This window comes from Ranitomeya variabilis, chromosome 4, assembly GCF_051348905.1.
Source record: "Ranitomeya variabilis isolate aRanVar5 chromosome 4, aRanVar5.hap1, whole genome shotgun sequence".
In the NCBI taxonomy this organism is placed as follows: domain Eukaryota; kingdom Metazoa; phylum Chordata; class Amphibia; order Anura; family Dendrobatidae; genus Ranitomeya; species Ranitomeya variabilis.
This window is the reverse complement of record NC_135235.1, coordinates 426,984,274-427,006,794: the sequence shown is the minus strand read 5'-3', so window position 1 is coordinate 427,006,794 and position 22,521 is coordinate 426,984,274. Positions and strand designations below refer to the sequence as shown.

At 41.2% G+C, this 22,521-nt stretch overlaps 1 protein-coding gene across 2 annotated transcripts in view; it reads right to left on the bottom strand.

The window, feature by feature from the left end:
* Positions 1–22,521, bottom strand: part of CA10 (carbonic anhydrase 10) — a 494,312-nt gene that overhangs the window by 128,895 nt on the left and 342,896 nt on the right. For both annotated transcript variants that reach the window (XM_077251361.1, XM_077251360.1), the window contains one exon: positions 17,828–17,970. In XM_077251361.1, the coding sequence (XP_077107476.1) occupies positions 17,828–17,970 (143 nt within the window). The remainder of the gene's footprint in view (positions 1–17,827; positions 17,971–22,521) is intronic.

Below are 22,521 nucleotides of genomic sequence, written 5' to 3'. Positions count from 1 at the left end.
ATACTTCTGGATAATAACCGTGTGTGAGCTCAGCAGTATGACTGGTGCCTACAGTGTCCCATGGTAATGCAAACATTAAGAAGACAATATCTTAAGAATACAGGTCCAAGAAAGTATTAAAGAAGTAGTCACCTCCTGTAGATGTTTGTTTTCTCGGTTATCTATTTCTAAGGCTTTGTTCACACTTGAGAGAAAGAATAATGCATACTGCTTCAAAAATAGCAGAACGCCGATAGCCATGGAAAACGCCAATAATAAGGTTACGTGGAAACTCAGGGGTAAATAGAGGGTGCAAACATGGCCTCAGCACCAGGGTCCAACTGTTCTGCAGGGCGCAAATGTAGTATTGCATGGTAGCCATTCAAATTCACATATAAACAGAAAAGAAATGCAAAAACATTGCTCTCCTATTAATGAAACTAAACAAAGTCATAAGAATATAAACCTCTATACTATAATAGCCAAAAATAATGACTGGATCAACAATGTAGTTTTAAAATGCAGCAAATCATCAAAAGTGATATAATAAAGACAAAACAAAATACTATACTACGTGAGAAGGTTTATTAAAAAGTAGAAGGTCCTCTTCAAAAACTGAAAAATAGTGCACTAGTCAGAGAAGTCACTAACCGGAGCAGGAGTTATGGCTGCCCCTTTTATGATGACCCACCCATGTATAGACAAGCACATACACATGCCAATGTACAGTAACATTAGGCACACATGACATATTCACATACATACGTATATATGTAATATATACGGTACATTACTCACACATTTACACATTACAGACATATTTACACACTATGAACACATACACACTACACACATATTTACACATTACACACACATTGTTAGGTGTCGAATTCCCACTGCTGCACAGGGGGAATCTCGATCCACCTCCGCTGCGGTCTCCCATTCTTCTCCAACCGCAGTAGAGCCTGCTCAGCGGAGACGTCGGTCCCAGCATCTGGCTCAGGCTGAAACTGGGCGACTGGTTACTACTGTTCTTCCAGGCTCTGCCTTTGTAGCCAGTACTGGTCAGAAGTCTCTGGGACTAAGTCCTGCTTTTTCCCTTCTGAGCATGCCCTGGGTAAGACCTCTCATTGGAGGTTGGGGGTCACATGCTCAGATACTGCAGCAGCTCCCATTGGTCCTCTAGGAAGGTCTTGAAGTTGTTGCAGCTACAAAAGGTTTGCATGGCCGCACGGCCATGCGCTAGTATAAAACCAATGTCTATGAGATCAGCGCCAGTGTGGTCATGTCTGGATGCGGTTAGGGTTTGGCTGAAATAAGCCCCTAGAATACCGGTACCTCCAGTGAGGAGTTTGTATGAGTGTATTCAGGGCCTTGGCTGAAATAAGCCGCTAGAATACCGGCACCTCCGGCGAGGAGTTGTTTGTCTGTTTTCTCTGACTGCATGAACACAGTTTGCTCTGGTTGGTAGCTGTGTACCTCTGTGAGGTTAACAAGGCACAGCATCTTGTTCCTAGCGACTCTGTGGAGTTAACAGAGTTCGCTTATACCACCATATAGCGCCATTTGCCAGCAGCAGGTTCCTCTCCTGCATGGTGGACCCCGGGTTGCGAACGCACCTAATAATACATATATACTCAGTGCGTTCCGCCAACCCTAACACACATTTACACACTATGTACACATACACTCACCGGCCACTTTATTAGGTACACCTGTCCAACTTCTTGTTAACACTTAATTTCTAATCAGCCAATCACATGGCGGCAACTCAGTGCATTTAGGCATGTAGACATGGTCAAGACAATCTCCTGCAGTTCAAATCGAGCATCAGTATGGGGAAGAAAGGTGATTTGAGTGCCTTTGAACGTGGCATGGTTGTTGGTGCCAGAAGGGCTGGTCTGAGTATTTCAGAAACTGCTGATCTACTGGGATTTTCACGCACAACTATCTCTAGGGTTTACAGAGAATGGTCCGAAAAAGAAAAAAAATCCAGTGAGCGGCAGTTCTGTGGGCGGAAATGCCTTGTTGATGCCAGAGGTCAGAGGAGAATGGGCAGACTGGTTCGAGCTGATAGAAAGGCAACAGTGACTCAAATCGCCACCCGTTACAACCAAGGTAGGCCTAAGAGCATCTCTGAACGCACAGTGCGTCGAACTTTGAGGCAGATGGGCTACAGCAGCAGAAGACCACACCGGGTACCACTCCTTTCAGCTAAGAACAGGAAACTGAGGCTACAATTTGTACAAGCTCATCGAAATTGGACAGTAGAAGATTGGAAAAACGTTGCTTGGTCTGATGAGTCTCGATTTCTGCTGCGACATTCGGATGGTAGGGTCAGAATTTGGCGTAAACAACAAGAAAGCATGGATCCATCCTGCCTTGTATGGAGCATCTTTGGGATGTGCAGCCGACAAATCTGCGGCAACTGTGTGATGCCATCATGTCAATATGGACCAAAATCTCTGAGGAATGCTTCCAGCACCTTGTTGAATCTATGCCACGAAGAATTGAGGCAGTTCTGAAGGCAAAAGGGGGTCCAACCCGTTACTAGCATGGTGTACCTAATAAAGTGGCCGGTGAGTGTATACACATTACACACTTATTTACACACTATGCACACATATACACATTACACATGCATTTACACACTATGCACACATATACCCATTACACACACATTTACACACTATGCACACATATACACATTTACACACTATTTACACGGATACACATTACACACATTTACACACTATGTACACATAGTGTCCTGATATAAAACCATCAAATTTAAAGAGGGTGTACTTAGTTTTTCTGATAATGCATGTTCTTTTAGAATATGGATGGTGCGTGCGTGAGAGGCTGCAAATGACAGCTCTACATAAAGTCCAAAAGTCCATGAACAAAGTCCAAACCTAGCTTTTCAGTCCAAGTTGCACAATGTTTTGCAAAAACTTACTATCTGGGAACTAAATAGATGTTTCCTCACCAAGACATAAACAAAACAGCATTCATGGGTCAAACTTCGCAACCAGGTGTCTGTAGCTTACTGATCCCGCTCACCCCATCTTGTCTGCAGACCTTTTATGCCCAAGTAACAAGATTAGTTGCTTTATCTAAGAAACTTGTACAAAGCATGAATCAAGGGGAAAACCTTTACTGGAAAGAGAGGCTGTGACAGGTCCTGCTACCCACCTACCTGCTTTTGACATTTGCTATAAATTCCAGAACTTGAAAGTACAATACGGCTGGATGCCAACATGTATTTGGCAGTACTACATGAAGTCTACCTCTGAAGTGGTTTCTATTTCCCTGAGCTGAACAGGAGCAATAGCTTCATTTTGCTCTATGCTATATTTAATCTTGCATTATAAATTGTAATATAATATTTACTCGTCAGAGAGGAAGAGGACTAAAATTCTAGAGCCACCTATAGGAAGTAGCAATCCTAAAAGTCAATATAGACTCCAAAAAGGAGAGGAGAGTAAAAGGATAAAAGCAAAAACATATTTCCTAGAGGAGCATTGCAGCTTAAAAGTCTCCTCACCTTGGCATGTCAGGCTTGACATGTCACTCTATGCAAGGAGAAATGTTACCCCTTGAATATAATATTTAAAAATTCTAATATTACGCAACTAAAGTATATTAATGTAAAACTATTTGTTTTTTAATTACCTTCCTCTTCTTTAAAGGTAAACTGTTATACTACTCATGTAGCCCAAACCATAAAAAGTATGAATCAGAATCTGAATGCACAATTGCAATCAAGGTATACTTTCTGTGAACATATAGTTAGAAGATCTGGCTGGGGAGCATAGCCAAAAACAAGACTAGTAGAGCACCAGCCCCATCCAGCTTCTTCCACTGCTGCGCCAGATGATTGACAGGTATCTCAATATCAGGCCTGTTGAGAGGACGTGACTGCTTATACAGGACAAGCTGCGGTGCTGAGATGAAGCATCGAGGGAGCTGGGTGAGTATTTTATTTCCAGCGGGCGGGCGCACAGGGGGTGGGAGGGGGGAGGTTGCCGGGAAGTTTATTTTAACCACAAAAAAAATAAAAAAACATTGATTTTTCATTGCTTCATTGCTGGAGAGAAGGGATGAATGGCGGCTTCAGCACCACGCTGGGGACAGCGCTTACTATAGCGCTGTCTCCTGCACGGTCCGTGTGGTACTCAGTCGGCACACGGGCGGCACACGGGCGGCACACGGCTGCTGCATGTGTGCCACACTGATGTGCCACGTGAGCTCACGGACACACAGACACGGATAACTCCAGTACCGATTTTTCCGGTACCGGAATTATCTGGACGTGTGAGACTGGCCTCAGAGAAACCGGTCAACCTAGAGTGGTGCTGGAAAAACCTGACCGGATGTGGCATCAGAGTCTTATCCCTGGTGACCTTCTCTGCAACACCAAAAATGTACCTCGCTGCAATCGTGCAACCAGGTTCTGATTCATAAAGGGGCTTGGGCAGCATGAATTGCATGGCAGGTTTCCTATACTGTACAGTAACTGGTGGGTGATAAATGCAGAAGTGGTGCATATGTTTCTACTATACTTTTCCTCTATTTGTACCACTCCTGGTTTTGGCTTACAAATACTGATGTAAAATACTGACCAAATACTGCTAGTGTGACGGCAGCCTAAGCCTAACCTTAGCCTTAACTTTGCCTTTGCCTTGGCCAGAGCCTTAACCCTAATCATGCATAGGGTTAAAATGTAACATACATATATACACACATTATACCGTATATTTATACCAGAAACTTAGCATCTTTGTATTATATCACGAGTGCTGGATGAGGACTGTGCTCATGCACAACGCTCACCCCATTCCCTTCTGCTCCTGGCTCTGTGACAGGGACAGAATGAATAACAGTATGTGTGGAGGAAATAGCTCATTGCCAAGTCCAGCTTGATACAGGCACTGCACAAGAAATTACTTTTTTTTTTCAAAGTAATAACATCCCAATATTTACTATACCGCTATAGATGTAGCAGAGCTGAGCTCATTATTTGTTGTGGGTTTTACAGAGGTCTATTAAAAGGAAAAAGACTCCATGTATGACAACTAGATTTGGCTTTGCTACTTTGCTTAAAGTATTACTATATCAAATAGTTTATAAAGAAAAGTGGTATCGTGTATATTTAATGCACACAATACTAATTATCACGTTGTACCTTGTAGTATATTATGTATGGCTGGTTTTCTGAAGCTAATGAAAAAAAAAGTAACTGCAAGGATAGAAACAGTTTCTTAGAGATTCCTATCACTAATTGCACGGACGCACCATGCCTCTCCTCTATGTAATGAATATTAATCTATTACTACTTAGTTTTTAGATCATTCAAATTGTCTTATGAAGACAATCCCTTTTCATATGCACTATTATAACATAAGGATGTCACAATTGAGGGTTACCCACATATGACCCCATTTTGTGTCAGAGAGGAGACCGTCCAACATAGAGCAGCTCTCACACTAGCAGAATTGTCTTAGACGTTACAGCTAAATTCTCATGGTTCTAAATGAAAACGTAAAGTATAGAGATCTGATAACTGCTTCACAGGCCTTTAATTAAATTCTTCATTAGACTACCCCTTTAAACTTTTAAGGAGCATCAAATATAAAAACTTAACATATCCACAACATATTACATTGATCTAATACCTATCTATCATCTATCTATCTATCTATCTATCTATCTATCTATCTATCTATCTATCTATCTATCTACTATCTATCTATTATCTATCTATCTATCTATCTATCTATCTATCTATTATCTATCTATCTACTATCTATCTATTATCTATCTATTATCTATCTATCTATCAATCTATCTATCAATTATCTATCTACCTATTATCAACCCATCTAGTGGCGTAACTTGAAGCTAATGGGCCCCAATGGAAAAACTCTAATGGGGCCATCAATTATTGCAAGTCTATAATAATATTGGTCTCTTCATAGGCCAATGGGACTTTTTGTGCCCCCTAGGATCCATGACTTGGGTGCGATTGCAACCCCTGCTATGCCCCTGTATCTATCTATTATCTATCTATCTATCTATCTATCTATCTATCTATCTATCTATCTATCTATCTATTATCTATATATTATCTATTATCTATATACTAAAATTCATATCCCCTGCCCCCCCGGCTGAGCCAATGAGCGGTGCCGTGTGGGATTCAAATCCTCCACCCCGCCGGCTGAGTCAATGAGGGGTGCCATGTGGAATTTGAATCCCCCACCAAAGCAGTGCGGCCTGGGGCGGCTCTGCCAATGAGCAGTGCCGCAAGCCTTGGTGGGGGATTTGAATCCTGCGCGGCACCGCTCATTGGCTGAGCTGCCACTGACTGAGCCAATGAGCAGCGGAGAATTCAAATCCCCAGCCAAAGCCACGCGGCACCGCTCATTGGCTGAGCCACCCGCCAGCTGAGCCAATGAGCGGTGCCACGCGGGATTCAAATCCCCCGCCAAGATGCACGGCCAGGGGCAGCTCAGCCAAAGAGCGGCTCGGGATTCAAATCCCCTGCCCACCAGCTGAGCCAATGAGCGGTGCCGTGCAGGATTTGAATCCCCTGCCAAACCTCAGCCGGCGGGCGGCTCAGCCAATGAGCAGAGCAGCGCAGCTTTGGAGGGAGATTTGAATGTCGCTGCTGACCTCCCTGCGGTGGGAGATGAGCCGCGGCTACCGACAGAATAGCGGTGATCTCCCGACAGAATAGCGGTGCTGTTTTTGGCACTTGTGGAGGTGCAGTTCGTGGCCTTCCGGCCGCGGTGGATTGTGGGATGGCGACACAATCGCCGGAAGCTGTGACAGAGCCGATTGGTAATTGTATATTAAATTATCTATCTATCTATCTATCTATCTATCTATCTATCTATCTATCTATCTATCATCTATCTATCTATTATCTATCATCTATATATTATCTATCTATCGTCTATTATCTATCTATCTATCTATCTATCTATCTATCTATCTACAGTATCTATCTATCTATCTATCTATCTATCTATCTATCTATCTATCTATCTATCTATCTATCTATCTATCTATCGTCCAGAAAAATGAAGGCAGCACTCCAATAGAAAAAATAAAAGTGGTTTATTGGCCCATGTGCGACGTTTCAGTCCAGGATGTGGACCTTTCTCAAGCTGGACTGAAACGTCGCACATGGGCCAATAAACCACTTTTATTTTTTCTATTGGAGTGCTGCCTTCATTTTTCTGGACAATAGCATGAGGTTTGGTATATACCTGGAATAATTTTTTGCACCCTTTGTTTTCTTTTGGTGCTGCTTTTTGTTTTCTTTTTCTATCTATCTATCTATCTATCTATCTATCTATCTATCTATCTACAGTATCTATATCTATCTATCTATCTATCTATCTATCTATCTATCTATCTACAGTATCTATATCTATCTATCTATGATTCTTTATGACTTGATGTAGCAATGACTATTACCAGCAGTCACTCTGATGACTTCTTGACAAGATTTCAGACACGATTACCCTGCAGGATGACATATCTGTTAGTTCACATAGCAGTATTCCAGTGTAACGTGTGTGGCGGTAGTATGGGCCAATTATTAGTGCTTGCCTCTGGGCCGAGCGTTGTCAGCCCTCCCTTGTTAAGAGTACAAGCACACAGGCCGATGTCTGCCCATTGAGACTAATATTGATAAATTCCATTCTAGCCATCTGAAAGAAAATACGGTAAACCGTTCAGAATTTTAATACAGCACAAAGTAAATAGCAATTTCAAAAAACAACATTTAGTAATCTCCTGTGTATAGAAGAGAATACAATCATAATTCCTATTATGAATTCCTATTATGGAATTATGGACGTGAGCGTCTCCATATTAGAAGTCCTACAGGTAACTTTGTATATAGTCTTCTAGAATGGAGAAGATTGTCATTGCATATTCTCAGACTAATGTGATTACAAATATAGAAGTCACCCGGCTGGGTGAAAAATCAACAAATATTTTATATTTTTATCCTTTATCTGCAAATCCATCCCTTTCATCTGTAGCTCTTTGTTTTAGAAAACATTAATCTGCACAGATGGCGGAGCATGGTAATCTCTGATTTTCTGTTACTATGTTACCAGATACAGAATGGAATTTTTAATGAAATGGCAGTTTTAAAGGTTTTATAGAAAACAATGCCTCTTTTATTATTTTCTGCACTTCACAGTTTTTTTGTTGTAAACGTATAGATTTTCTGTGCAATGTGTCTTTGGTTGCGCTTTATAAAGGAGCTGTACGAAGCGTATTGTTCTGGTAGCATACAATTGTATTACAATAATCATACACTACGGCACCGCATAATAGGCCTGCTGCAGTGTTCATTTTAGCCCGGACTAATATGCGCCTATAAGAGATAAGACTGGCGGCTCGTCATCCCACGCCAAAAAATTGTCTTGTGCTTTCTTTAGCTGCATTGTAAAATCTACATGTTTAATAGGCCCTGTTGTACAAAAAAACAGAAAAAGTGTCAATTTTGCTCCCAACTCCTGTGATAGAAATAAGTACCCCGGTAGACAGTTTGTGGTCTGGGTGAGGAATACGGGGTATGTACTGGTCAAAGAGCCCTCAATTGTCCAAAAGTGGATGTTCTCTACCACCATAGGAAAGTATATACAATTTAGCCATTAATCATACAAGATTTAAAAAAAAAATTGGCAGAATAAACGCATATTCAATGTATGATTGAGGTTTTTTCGACCCGAAACGTGTAAGCACTATGGTTTTCTTTTAATACGGCAATTTTTTTATTCTACATGATTAAAGACTAAGTTTTAACTACTTTCTAGTGATGAGCGAGTGTACTCGTTGCTCGGGTGACCCCTGAGTATTTATGACTGCTCGTAGATTTAGTTTTCATCGCTGCAGCTGAATGATTTACAGCTACTAGCCAGGCTGAGTACATGTGGGGATTCCCTAGCAAGTAGGCAACCCCCACATATACTCAGGCTGGCTACTAGCTGTAAATAGTCATAAATACTCGGAGGTCACCCGAGCATGCTCGGAAAACCCAAGCAACAAGTACACTCGCTCATCATTACTACTTTCCTTTGGGAGAACATCCCCTTTGTTGTGGATAGAACCCATTGCTTTATCGGGGCTTGGGCATAGCAGAGAATCAACTTGTCCTGTACGGAGAAGCCAAGGATTTGTCCATTACAAGACCCACTGGTAGTTTTGCTTTACACATTGATGGCACAACTTGTTTGGACCTTAAAGACATACAGGGTTGTTTTTCATTTTTCATTACTGTGTTTCTGGAGCCTACGATATTTATGTTTTATGTCAATATAGCCTTATGAGGGTTTGTTTTTTGAAAAATGAGTAGTATTATTTAAATGGGATCCATCAGCAGGTTGTTGCTATGTAAACCAAGGACAGCATGATATAGCAGCTGAGACACTGAATTTAACCCATACACAACAACGGAGCCCTTTTTCGTTTTTGCATTTGTTTTTCGTTCCCCCCTTCTTGCCAGAGCCATAACTTTTTTATTTTTCCATCAATATGGCCATGTGAGAGCTTGTTTTTTGCTTTTGAACAACAGCATTGGTTTTACCATGTTGTATACTCGAAAACGGGAAACAAATTCCAAGTGCCGTGAAATTGCCAAAAAAGTGCACAACAGTTTTTTGGATTTTTTCACCATTTTCCGGGTCATTACAAGTTTGTACATACCAAACATGTATAGGTTCTTTTTTAATCAAGTGGTGAAAAAAAAATCCAAAGAAAAAAAAATGCATCATTTTCCAAGACCTGTAGCGTCTCCATTTTTCCTGGTGTGGGGCTGGGTGAGGGCTTATTTTTTGTGCACCAAGCTGACATTTTTAACGATACCATTTTGGTGCAGATACGTTCTTTTGATCACCGTCATTGCATTTTAATGCAATGTTGCGGCAACCAAAAAAACATAATTCTTGGGTTTAACTTTTTCGCTATGCTGTTTACAGATCGGATTAATTCTTTTTATGGCTTGATAGATCGGGCGATTCTGAACGCAGCGATACCAAATATGTGTATATTTGATTTTTTTTATTGCTTTATTGTGAATGGGGTGGAAGGGGGGTGATTTGAACATTTATTTTTTTAATTTTTTAAAATATCTTTCAAAACTTTTTTTTTCTTATTGCATGCTTCAATAGTCTCCATGGGAGACTAGAAGCTGCCATATAAGAAAAGTTGTTAACCGCACCCCTAGGGTATGTGTCCACGTTCAGGAAACGCTGCGTTTTTGATGCAGCGCTGAGCCGCAGCGTCAAAAACGCAGCGTCCAGATGTTACAGCATAGTGGAGAAGATTTAATGAAATCCCGTCTCCACTGTGCATTAAAAAACGCATGCGTTTTTCCTGCAAAAACGCACATGCGGTGCGTTTTTTCAGAACGCAGCATGTTGCTACAATGAGCAAAACACGCAGGAACACCGCAGGTGACCTGCCAGTGACCTCAGGTGCGTTTTTGGTCAGGATTTTACCTGCATAAAATCCTGAACAAAGCCTGAAGCAAACCTGAACGTGGACACATACCCTTAAATGTCCAAGTCTTTAAAGACCAAGAGGTGCATGTTAAAACCAGGGAGTCCATCCCAGAGCCTGTTCCATATTCAGATAAATCAAAAAAACAGCGCCTCAAAATGTAGTGAAGATTAAGGCCGGCCTCACACTCAGCGTATGAAAATACGGTACGTTTTTTACGGCCGTAATCCGCAGAAATGTTCCCAAAATAGTGATCCGTATTTCATCCGTAGTCAGGGTGTGTCAGCATATTTTGCCCATGGCATCCAACGTATGTAATCCGTATGGCATCCGTACTGCGAGATTTTCTCGCAAGCTTGCAAAACCGACATCTAATGTATTTATGGGCTCAAATGTTCGTTAAAACATATATACAGTCTATATATATATATATATATATATATATATATATATATATATATATATATGTCATTGAGACATATATATATATATACTGTATTTATATTTAATTCAGCGCGCGATAGCACAAAAGCCGCTAATTCAATTGCCGGCTTTTGCTATCTCCTTCCCAAACCCGACAGGATATGAGACATGGTTTACATACAGTAATCCATCTCATATCCCTTTTTTTTGCATATTCCACACTACTGATGTTAGTAGTGTGTATGTGCAAAATTTGGGCGATCTAGTCATTAAATTAAAGGGTTAAATCATGGGAAAAATTCCCAGGCTCGAGTTCATATGAGGACATCCAGCAGAGGGCGCATCACCGCGACTCAAGGTAAGTACAGGACATTCCCCTGCACTCCATTCATTCCCCGGGGGTTTACATCCACGAGCACAACTGCATTAGCAGAGCTCCTGGGTGTAAAATGATTTAACCCCTTCAGATGGATTTACATCGTGGGACCTGCCAGAACGATGGAAGGTATGGGATATTGTTGTTTTTTTATTTTTCCTTTTTTACAGAACGAGGGTCTTCAGGTGGATTAAGAGAATAATAAAATATTTCAACACCCTGTGTCTTTATTTCATTAAAGTACATTGTAATAATGTGTGTGTGATTTATTAACCATTTCGTACTATTGGATTAATAATGGATAGGTGTCATAATTGACGCCTCTCCATTATTAATCTGGCTTAATGTCACCTTACAATAGCAAGGTGACATTAACCCTTCATTACCCCATATCCCACCGCTACACGGGAGTGGGAAGAGAGTGGCCAAGTGCCAGAATAGGCGCATCTTCCAGGTGTGCCTTTTCTGGGGTGGCTGGGGGCAGATGTTTGTAGCCAGGGGGGGGCCAATAACCATGGACCCTCTCTAGGCTATTAATATCTGCCCTCAGTCACTGGCTTTCCTACTCTGGTGGAGAAAATTGCGCGGGAGCCCACGCCAATTTTTTCCGCGATTTAACCCTTTAATTTAATAGCTAGATCGCCCAAATTTTGTACATACACACCACTAACATTAGTAGTGTGGAATATGCAAAAAAAAGGGATATGAGATGGTTTACTGTATGTAAACCATGTCTCATATCATGTCGGGTTTGGGAAGGAGATAGCAAAAGCCGGCAATTGAATTACCAGCTTTTATGATATCTAGCGCTGTATGAAATATAAACATATATATATATATCTATGTCTCACTGACATATATATATATGTGTATATATATATATATATATATATATATATATATATACCTATTCTATGTGTACACATTTATTCTACCTATTCTATTCTATTCTGTCAGTGTGATTTTACTGTACACCGCACTGAATTACCGGCTTTTCTCTATAACACCGGTGCGTATTTCTCGCAAGTCACACGCATGGTCCGTGTGAAATCCGTATTTTTCTCGCCCCCATAGACTTTCATTGGCGATTTTTTGCGCAATACGGTGACAAACGCAGCATGCTGCGATTTTCTATGGCCGTACAAGACCGTATAATACGGATCAGTAAAATACGGCAGATAGGAGCTGGGCCATAGAGAATCATTGTACCGTATGCAATCCATATTTTCTGCACCTCTCATACGTCCATAATACTCACTATTGTGAGGCCGGCCTAAATCTTACATTTTATTGTGCCTCCTGTGGCGACGTTTCGGTCCAGAGACTTGAAAAAGGTCTCTGGACCGAAACGTCGCCACAGGAGGCACAATAAAATGTAAGATTTAGTCTTCACTACATTTTGAGGCGCTGTTTTTTTTATTTTTTTGATTTATCTGGATATAGAAGCTGCCATAATCCGATGGGCTCTGCTACACACAGGCAATGATCAAGTCACCTGTGTGTAGCAGAAATGCTCACTTGCTCATAGCAATCCGCATAGGACAACCATAGAGGTCTGCTGGAGACGTCTGGTTGTCAAGGCAACCCATCTGTGTCCCACGAGATCACGTGACAGGGTCACCGATGGGCAGGATTTCCGACGCGCTTCCGGTAAGCGTTGACCTTATTCTCGTCACCGCGAGACACTGATGTTGCGCTATGATGCGCAGTTGAGTCTCTGTTAGCAGCCAGGCTGAACGCTCGCATCATGCCCACGTTCAGCATGGTAACTAGTTTAGCAGAGCTACAATCGTCGTAGGACAAGTGGATTATCTTCTCATAGAATAGGTGAGGAATATGGTTGTTTATTATTTTTGGTCTTTTATAGGGGACATGAGCATCAATGGATTAGGTGTAAAGGTGAGTATACCTTTACTTTTTTATTGTTATTTCAAATAAAGGAGTCAGTGTCTTTATTTCAAATAAAGGATTTTATTCTTGCTGTGTGTTCATTTCAAAACTTACTATGTGGTTAGTAATGGAGGTGCCTTATAGACACCTCTCCATTACTAACCCCTGGGCTTGATGTCAGCTCACAATACAAAGCTGACATCCCCAACCCTATTAACTCAGTTTCCACCACCACAGGTCAAGTGGGAAGAGTAAGGCTAAGGGCAAGATATAACACATTTGATGCTTTTAGTCTGGGAAAGGGAAAGTATCCATGGCCTTTTCCTACGCTATTAATATCAGCTCGCAGCTGTCTGTTTAGCCTTTCCTGGTTATTGAGTATAAGGGGATACAATGTCATTTTTTTGGTAGGGTGGTCTTCCTTATAATAACCAGTAAAGGCTAAGCAAACAGCTGTAAGCTGATATTAATAGCCTAGGAACCTTTATGGATATTGTCTCCTTCCCAGAATATTAACATTAGTCCCCTGCTGCTGGCTTTCCCTCTGCTGATTATGAAAATTAAGGGGGATCCCCAAGCGTTTTTTTTTTTCAATTTATTTTATTTATTATCAGGAACATTAAGGTCACCTGAGTTCACAGAAGCTGTTTCTCTTGCTTTGCATATACAGTGTTGAACTGATGAACGCCTGTGAGTACGGCACTTGGCGCTCCATTATTCAATGGTCTGGCACTGGAGCTACTGTGAGACCCAGTGGATTGAACTCAAGTAACCTTCAGGCAACTAGAATTCACAGCCACTGGGTCTCCCAGCAGCTGCAAAGCCCAGAAACCTCATGGGAAACTTTGAGGGACATTTTAAGGCTACTGAAGTTTCCAGCTGGTGCAACACCTGGAGGCTGTGAGCTAAAGTTACCCTTGGGTGTGTATTTTACTGTACTATCCAAATCATCCAGATCTCCATGGGACAGATATGAATTATAGTCGGACAGATGAGGAATATGGCTGTTTATTACTTTTTGTCTTTTACAGGTGACATGGGCATTGGAGGATTATCTACTCACCGGACAGGTGAGGATTATGGTGTTTTATAATTTTTTTGTCTTTTACAGGGGACATGGACTTCAGTGGATTAGGCATAAAGGTCAGTATAACTTTGCTTTTTTATTTCAAATAAAGGTGTCAGTGTATTTTTTTTTAAATAAAGGATTTTATTCTGGCTGTGTTTTTTTTTTTTTACAGTTTAACTCTGGAGTTAGTAATGTGGGTATCTTATAGACGCCTCGCCATTTCTAACCACTGAGCTTTGTATCAGCGGCCATAAAAAAACTGACATCAACCCCAAACCTATTAGAGTATGTGCACACGCTGTGGATTTTGCTGCGGATCCGCAGTGGATTGGCCGCTGCAGATTCTCAGCAGTTTTCCATGCATTTACAGTACCATGTACACCTATGGAAAACAAAATCCGCAGTGCACATGCTGCGGAAAAAACGCACGGAATCGTAGCATTGTTTATTCCGCAGCATGTCAATTCTTTGTGCGGATTCCGCAGCGGTTTACACCTGCTCCAAAATAGGAATCCGCAGGTGGAAAACCGCAGGTGAAATCCGCACAACAAAACGCAAAAAAACGCGGTAATTCCGCAGGAAATCCGCACTGCGGTTTTCCTGCAGATTTACCAAAATCTGCAGAGTAATTCACAGCGTGTGCACATAGCCTTACCCCACTTGCCATTTCTCCAGTGAAATTGGGAAGAGCAGGGAGAAGAGACAGAATCTAATAGACGCACCTTTCCTGGTGCAACTGTGGGCTGATATATTTAGTCTGTGGGGCCAATATACATGGCCCATTACCAGTCTGAGAATTCCATTTATTTAAATAATTAAAAAAAAAATTAGCATGGGATCCCTCTATTCTTGATAATGCTGACAGCTGAGCATTGTAGTCCGCAGCTGTCAGTTTTGCCTGTGCTGGCTATCAAAAATAGAAGAGAACCCACATAATTTTATTTATGTTTTATTTTGTTTATAGCACAAGTGCTGGCCAATGAATACTCTCATGAGCCTCGCCTGCTCTCGCTGCTATCAGCGACAGCAGTCGTACACTGATGAGAGTAATGCTCTCTCATCAGCCGATGCCTGTGATCGGCGGTAACCTTTTTACCGCTGGTCACAGCTGCTAGCTCACACGCTGTCATCTGCATGACAGCATGGGAACCGAAGTGTTCTGACCAGTGGTAATGACCTAACCGCTGGCCAATCTGTGAAGCCATGTGAGGCTTTGGCGCAAAACGATGAGCCAGACAGAGTTTATGCCCAGGCACCCTACAGAAGCAAGACCAAGGGGGTGGCAGCCCTTGAGAAAAGAGAAAGGTTGGTAAGTGAAAATGTGAGAGACCCAGCGGAGTACATCATTGAGAGACTTACAAGCTACTGCCGTAGAGCATGTAATGTGCAGCAAGAACTGACAGCAAAATGCAGGAAGTGGACAAATTGTCATTTCCTGTAAAATGTTACAAGACTGTGCCTTCTGCTGGAATAGGCAACTTGTTTTGAACATAGAGTGACTGCAGGCTTTCATCTCAAACCTGGAGAAGCCCGTTAACTATATAATGAAGCTCTGTAGCCAATCCTAACAGCATGTAATATACTCCCTATCAGGATTCAGCTCTACTTGTTGGTTCCAGCAGTCATCACATGGGCACTTCACTCATGCAATTTTCATACTAACGCTAATGTGAAAAGTAGCTTTTCATCGTGCTTCTCTCAGTTTTTCACTGAACATTGAGACAATTAGGGAGAGCAGCTCGTCGGCACATGACTAAGTGTGCAAATGGGATGGGGAGCGGAGGTGCCAATCTGAATTCCTGCCCCGGGTGCCAGAAAACCTAGATACAGCTCTGCTCCCCCACTGATATGTTTACAATATTATAAAAAAAAAATCATAAAGCTACGCCTATTGGATCAGCCACTCCATGCGATGAAAGTGATCAGAAAGAAATAAACCCACACTGCAGGATTTGCCAGCTAGCAAACACTATGGATAGATTTAGCTCCAATTTACACTAATTATTGATTTGATTTTCATTTGCTAACACATTTTAATAATCCGTGATGCTTGCATGTTACACCAGTAGTTAATCATTGCACTTTTCTGAAACCTTAGGGTACTGTCACACAGTGCCATTTTGATCGCTACGACGGTACGATTCGTGACGTTCTAGCGATATCGTTACGATATCGCAGTGTCTGACACGCAGCAGCGATCAGGGATCCTGCTGAGAATCGTACGTCGTAGCAGATCGTGTGGAACTTTCTTTCGTCGCTTGATCACCCGCTGACATCGCTGGATCGTTGTGTGTGACAGCGATCCAGCGATGTGTTCGCTTGTAACCAGGGTAAACATCGGGTAACTAAGCGCAGGGCCGCGCTTAGTAACCCGATGTTTACCGTGGTTACCAGCGTAAACGTAAAAAAACAAACAGTACATACTTACATTCCGGTGTCTGTCCTCCGGCGTCTCAGCTTCTCTGCACTGTGTGAGCGTCTGCCAGCCGGAAAGCGAGCACAGCGGTGACGTCTGACGTCACCGCTGTGCTTGCCGGCTATGGCGCTTACACAGTGGAGAGAAGCAGAACGCCGGGGACAGACACCGGAATGTGAGTATGTACTGTTTGTTTTTTTTACGTTTACGCTGGTAACCACGGTAAACATCGGGTTACTAAGCGCGGCCCTGCGCTTAGTTACCCGATGTTTACCCTGGTTACCGGGGACTTCGGCATCGCTCCAGCGCCGTGATTGCAACGTGTGACCGCAGTCTACGACGCTGGAGCGATAATCATACGATCGCTGCGACGTCACGGATCGTGCCGTCGTAGCGATCAAAATGGTACTGTGTGACAGTACCCTAAGTCTTATAAATTATAAATGAATTGTATGAAAGATTTGGAGACATCAGAAACAGATACAGCTTCCAGTTAAATGGGCACAATTTTGTAGAACCAATATAAGTAATATGGATTGGGAAAGAACAGTTCTGAAGGGCTACACACATCCGTAGATTACACTGACCGTTCACCATTTAATCCTCACCAATGATTAGTCGTTCATCTTTTGTAATATGACTCTTACCTTACACTTAGAAAATATTCACCCGAAGAAGCGAAGCTATATTCTCTGTCATCTAACTACAAATCCCCTGTCGTTCTTCACACTGCCATAGTGGTCATAATTCTAGCAGCCTGCAGTAACCACTGTAACCACTGGGGGGGAGCAGTGGAGCTTATTGTAAATATGGATTTATTTATTTGCTTCAGTGGGGGTTTATAAATCTTTCTTTGAAAGTTTTATTTAATAGTAAACTGGGGCTGCAATCATTTTCATGGGGGAGCAGGGGATTTGGCTCTACATCAAAAAAATGAATCTTCATCACCTATCACACTAGAACATGAAATACAAAATTACAGAATTTTGCAACTGAAAATTAAATAAGGATCAATGCTATTTTTAGATTTAAATTTTTGGATAAAATACACTAATCAATATTTGGATAATGCATAAAGAGCTTTGTACAACATTCAAAACATTATCTGTATTTCTATACAATTTGACACTGAAAAACAAGTTTTTACCTTTCGTCCACCTGTGTTTATACGTAGCGATGTTAAAAATGGATCAAATATCATATGGCTGGTTTCTATGTTGATAGGTGACTGCCTCTTACCAACTGCACACAGATTCCAGGCTGAATTTACCAATCCCCAAAAAGAAGGCACTGTAACAAAAAGAAAATAAATATTATGAGTTACATCAGCATTTCTTCATTTTGTGAACACTATCCATTTGTTTCTATATCTAGATTATGTAATATAACTCAGCTTAAAGAGGTGGTCCCAAGCAAACATTTATTTTAATCCTAAAGGTCATCTAATTCGTGTCATACTCTAATCTCTTTTCTAATATGCTATCTTTTCAATCTGCTATATTTTTTTTTACTATTTCCTTTTTGATAACACTTCATTGGACAACCTCAGTGCATGCTGGTATACTCAAAGAGCCATCATCAGGTCACTTCAGCAGCCTCTGCTCCCACCCTCAAAGGAAGCATCAGTATGTGTCAGTCGTTAACATGCTCAACAGAATCTTGTCACCATGCAATATTATTTTTAATGTACAGTGACAGTGCGCTCCCTTGCCGGATCTGATGAAAAGTGATAAGTTAGCAAGAGAGCGCACTGTCATTATGCATTGTAAGGAGAAAATCTAGCATGCAGGAAAAGCAAAGACCAGCTCTACACCCAGCAAGGGAGTGCTTTGTCACTGTGCATATTGCTAAGTGACAAGATTCTGCTGAGCATACGTTGGAATTGACAACTGAGTAGAGCAGGGACTAGTCCAGCTCCTAAAACGGAGGTCATTGAAGATGCTTCTAATAGGTGGTAAAATCATTACCGCTGGTCAGAAAGCTGCAGTTCCAACACAGTGACAGCGTGAACCCGCAGCTGTGATCAGAGGTATAAAGTTTACCTCCAGTCACTATTTGTCATACAACTATAGGATTACTAATCCGTGGGCTTGATGTCACCAGACAATACAAAGGTGACATCAACCCCACAAATATGAAACCAACTTGCCACAGCTATAGGTCAAGTGGGAAGAGCCGGGCAAAGCGCCAGAATTGGCGCATCTAATAGATGCGTCTTTTTTGGGTGGCTGCGGGCTGCTATTTTTAGCCTGGGGGGTCAATATCCATGGCCTCTTGCCAGCCTGAGAATACCGTCCCCTCAGCTATCTGCATTACCAAGGCTGGTTGTCAAAAATGGGGGGACCCCATGCCATTTTTTAAATTATTTATTTAAATGATTAAAAAAACAGTGGGGGGACCCCTCTTTTCTTTATAACCATGCTAGCGTGACAGCTGAGGGTTGCAGCCCCCAGCTGTCAGTACTGCCCGGGTGGTTATGAAAATACAGGGGAACCCATGCCGTTTTGAAAAAAAATTATTTATTTAGCATGCAGGCGCCGGCTGATGAATACTCCCATCAACCGCCTCCTGCTCTCGCTGTTATTAGCAGCAGCAGGCATAGGCTGATGACGGCAGTAGTCCCATCAGCCTGTGCTAGTGACTGGAGGTAACATTTATACTTCCGATCACAGCTGCGGGCTCACGGCTGCGAGTTGATTTTACCGCCGATCAGAAGCAGTGTTTGCCACACTGTCATGCACGGGCCGAACCCGAATAGTAACACAAACTTCCTGGTGAAGTCCGTGTTCAGTGTCCATGCGTGAACAGTAAGTATTCGGTATGGATGCCGAACTTTACTGTTCAGGTTCGCCCATCTCTAGTAGTGAGGGAATGATAAGGACTTTTTAATTAAACTGTATTAGAAAAGAGATTACATGTTTACATTAGATAAGCAAAAAGGAAAAAGGCAAGCCCATTTGGTACTGTTCAGAGATGTCATTGCTTTGATCACAGGAATCAAAGTTTTTCCTCTATTTTTACAAAACCATTATATAGATTAAAAAAAGCATTTTTGTACTTAAACAGTATTTTGCACCTCAAGCAGTAGTCATGCCATGAATCTGACAACATTTTAGCCACTGATTAATTTGTCCCTTTGTCCATGATTTCTTTTCAGATTTTCTTAACTTAAAATATCTATAAAGTGGTTGAGGGTTTTGCAATTTGTATAGGGAGATTTTTGGCAGATACGTTGTATATGAGAAGATGATTTTGAATGTATTTTTCCCTGTAACCAATACTTGAATAGGTCTTTGGAGATGGACTTGTAGCCTTGAGATTGCTCATGCTTCCTCACAATTTGGTTTCTCAAGTCCTCAGACAGTTCTTTGGTCTTCTTTCTTTTCTCCATGCTCAATGTGGTACACACAAGGACACAGGACAGAGGTTGAGTCAACTTTAATCCATGTCAACTGGCTGCAAGTGTGATTTAGTTATTGCCAACACCTGTTAGGTGCCACAGGTAAGTTACTGGTGCTGTTAATTACACAAATTAGAGAAGCATCACATGATTTTTCGAACAGTGCCAATACTTTTGTCCACCCCCTTTTTTATGTTTGGTGTGGAATTATATCCAATTTGGCTTTAGAACAATTCTTTTTGGGTTTTTTCATTTAAGACAAATTAAATAAAGATAATAATACCAAAGAATTTGTGTTAGCAATCATTTTCAGGAAGAAACTGAGTATTATCTGACAGAATTGCAGGGGTGTCAATACTTTTGGCCACAACTTTAGTAGTTCAGATGTAAGCCCCAAAAGGACCGCTAAACATGTGAAAGAACCCTAATCTCTCTACTGCCACTAAACCAAGTTTGCTAGTGAATAAATAAAAGCAGATATTTTATCTGCCTTGAGGAACTGATACACAAAATGTACTAGAAAGTTGCACTATTTTTATAATAGAAACAATCACCTTCATTTGCTTAATGTGTAACGCTCCTTTAATGTTTCCAATTGTAAAGTAATACACAAGAAAAAAAATGCTAGGAACTCACTTGAATGAGGATGACCTAAAATTGGAATGTGGTCATATACATTTTGATCAAAGGCTACTAAGAACTAAATTTCATTTCATATCTAATTTCCACGTTCATTCTCCTACCTCTTGCTTAGCAGCATTAGCCCACTCTTGGATGCGCCGACCACTCTATTCTTCCTTTGAAGTGTAGCTAATCAGGTTGGATAATCCTATTTTAGGAGAACTTTTTTTTTCTACAATGTGATAAATTATTACCAAAACATCTCTTGGTTGGACAGATTGGGGTCAAAGCATGCCTGTAAAGTGATCATCACGTCACTTTAAATTACATAAAATTGACATTTTAAAAATGTGTATGATCAGACAAATCAAATTTTCTGTAGTCATTACTATAAAAATGACCGTCATTCAATGGACATTATGGTGGGTAGCCCACTATAATAACAGTATTATGCTACATCAAAGTACTATACATTGTTTATGCTTGCACCAAAATGTTTTGACATTGAATTAATACTGGTGTATATTAGTTCCATAGCCCTCTATATAAGTAAAGCTGAGAAAAACTCTGGGTGGATTCTGCAGATTTCTATAGGTCCAACATGAAGTGACAGGATAGATTGTTCCAGCCCAGTCCAAGGCCCAACCTTCAATACCAATTCTGTAAGGGACCCACTTACCAAGTGTGATTTATTGAATTAATGCTCCAATAATGTGGCAGAAGGACCTTTGGGTCTCTTCAGACAGTAGGGCATGGGTTCAACTACTACCTCTGCAAAATTTATAGCTTCAGCCATGTCCATACATGAGTAGTAACAGACTTAACAGTAGTAACAGACTTGATAAACGCTAAATGGTCCATTGAAAAATAATCATTTTTGGATTGGAAACAAGAGAATTAATGAGTATTATAGATCAAAAATGGTTGACTTTTATCCCATAGCTTTGACCACACTTAGAGCACAGACATCACATGCATTTATCACTTTCTGTACGAGGAGTAGATGTTCCTTTCCTGATTTTAGCTACAACAGCGCAGAATAAAGTCACTTACTTCACCTCTATTTCTCATTTAATCTTGTATTGCAAGGAATTTTTCACTCTGTCTGGCAGCTGTTCATTTCAGCTCTCACTTTTTCCTCATTGGCATTCACTCTCAGAGTGATCTGTCTTAGCAGAACAATTGGCGACACATTAATTTAAGAATTTTCAACTCTCTTGCTCATTCTAATAGATTCAATTCCGACTATCCTGATTGAGCTTTTATTGAAGAAGAAACCATGGAGTGGAACTTCTAAACTTCCAAACTCTAAATTATTTAAATAAATTTAAAGCAATGGCAGCTGAGAATTGTTTCTTGATTCCCCAAACCTCTATTCCCACTTACTTCAATTTGCCATACATTTTCCTTAAAGTGGAACTCCAAGAAAACTTTCATAGTTTGTAAAAAGGATGCACCAGTGTCCATACCAGGTCTGATTTATTTCACTCTGTTTCCTCAAGTGTAAGTTTCCCAGTTCTGAACATAAAAGAGAACCTGTCACCTGATTCCTGCTGCCAAACCATGTGCAGCAAGAATCAGAAACTGGCTGTGTTATTGCAACTGTGCATGTTATTCTCTGAAACGCTGTGACATAGAAACTAGGGATGAGCGGACTCGTAGAAGTTCAGGTTCTGGTACCCGACCAAAACTTGAGTCCAAAGTTCGGTTCAGGTACCAGAACTGCATCCAAAACTGAACCATAACCTGAACCCTATTGAAAACAATGGGAACCCGAACTTTGGAGCAGGAAAATATTCTCTCTCTGCTGCCGGACTTCC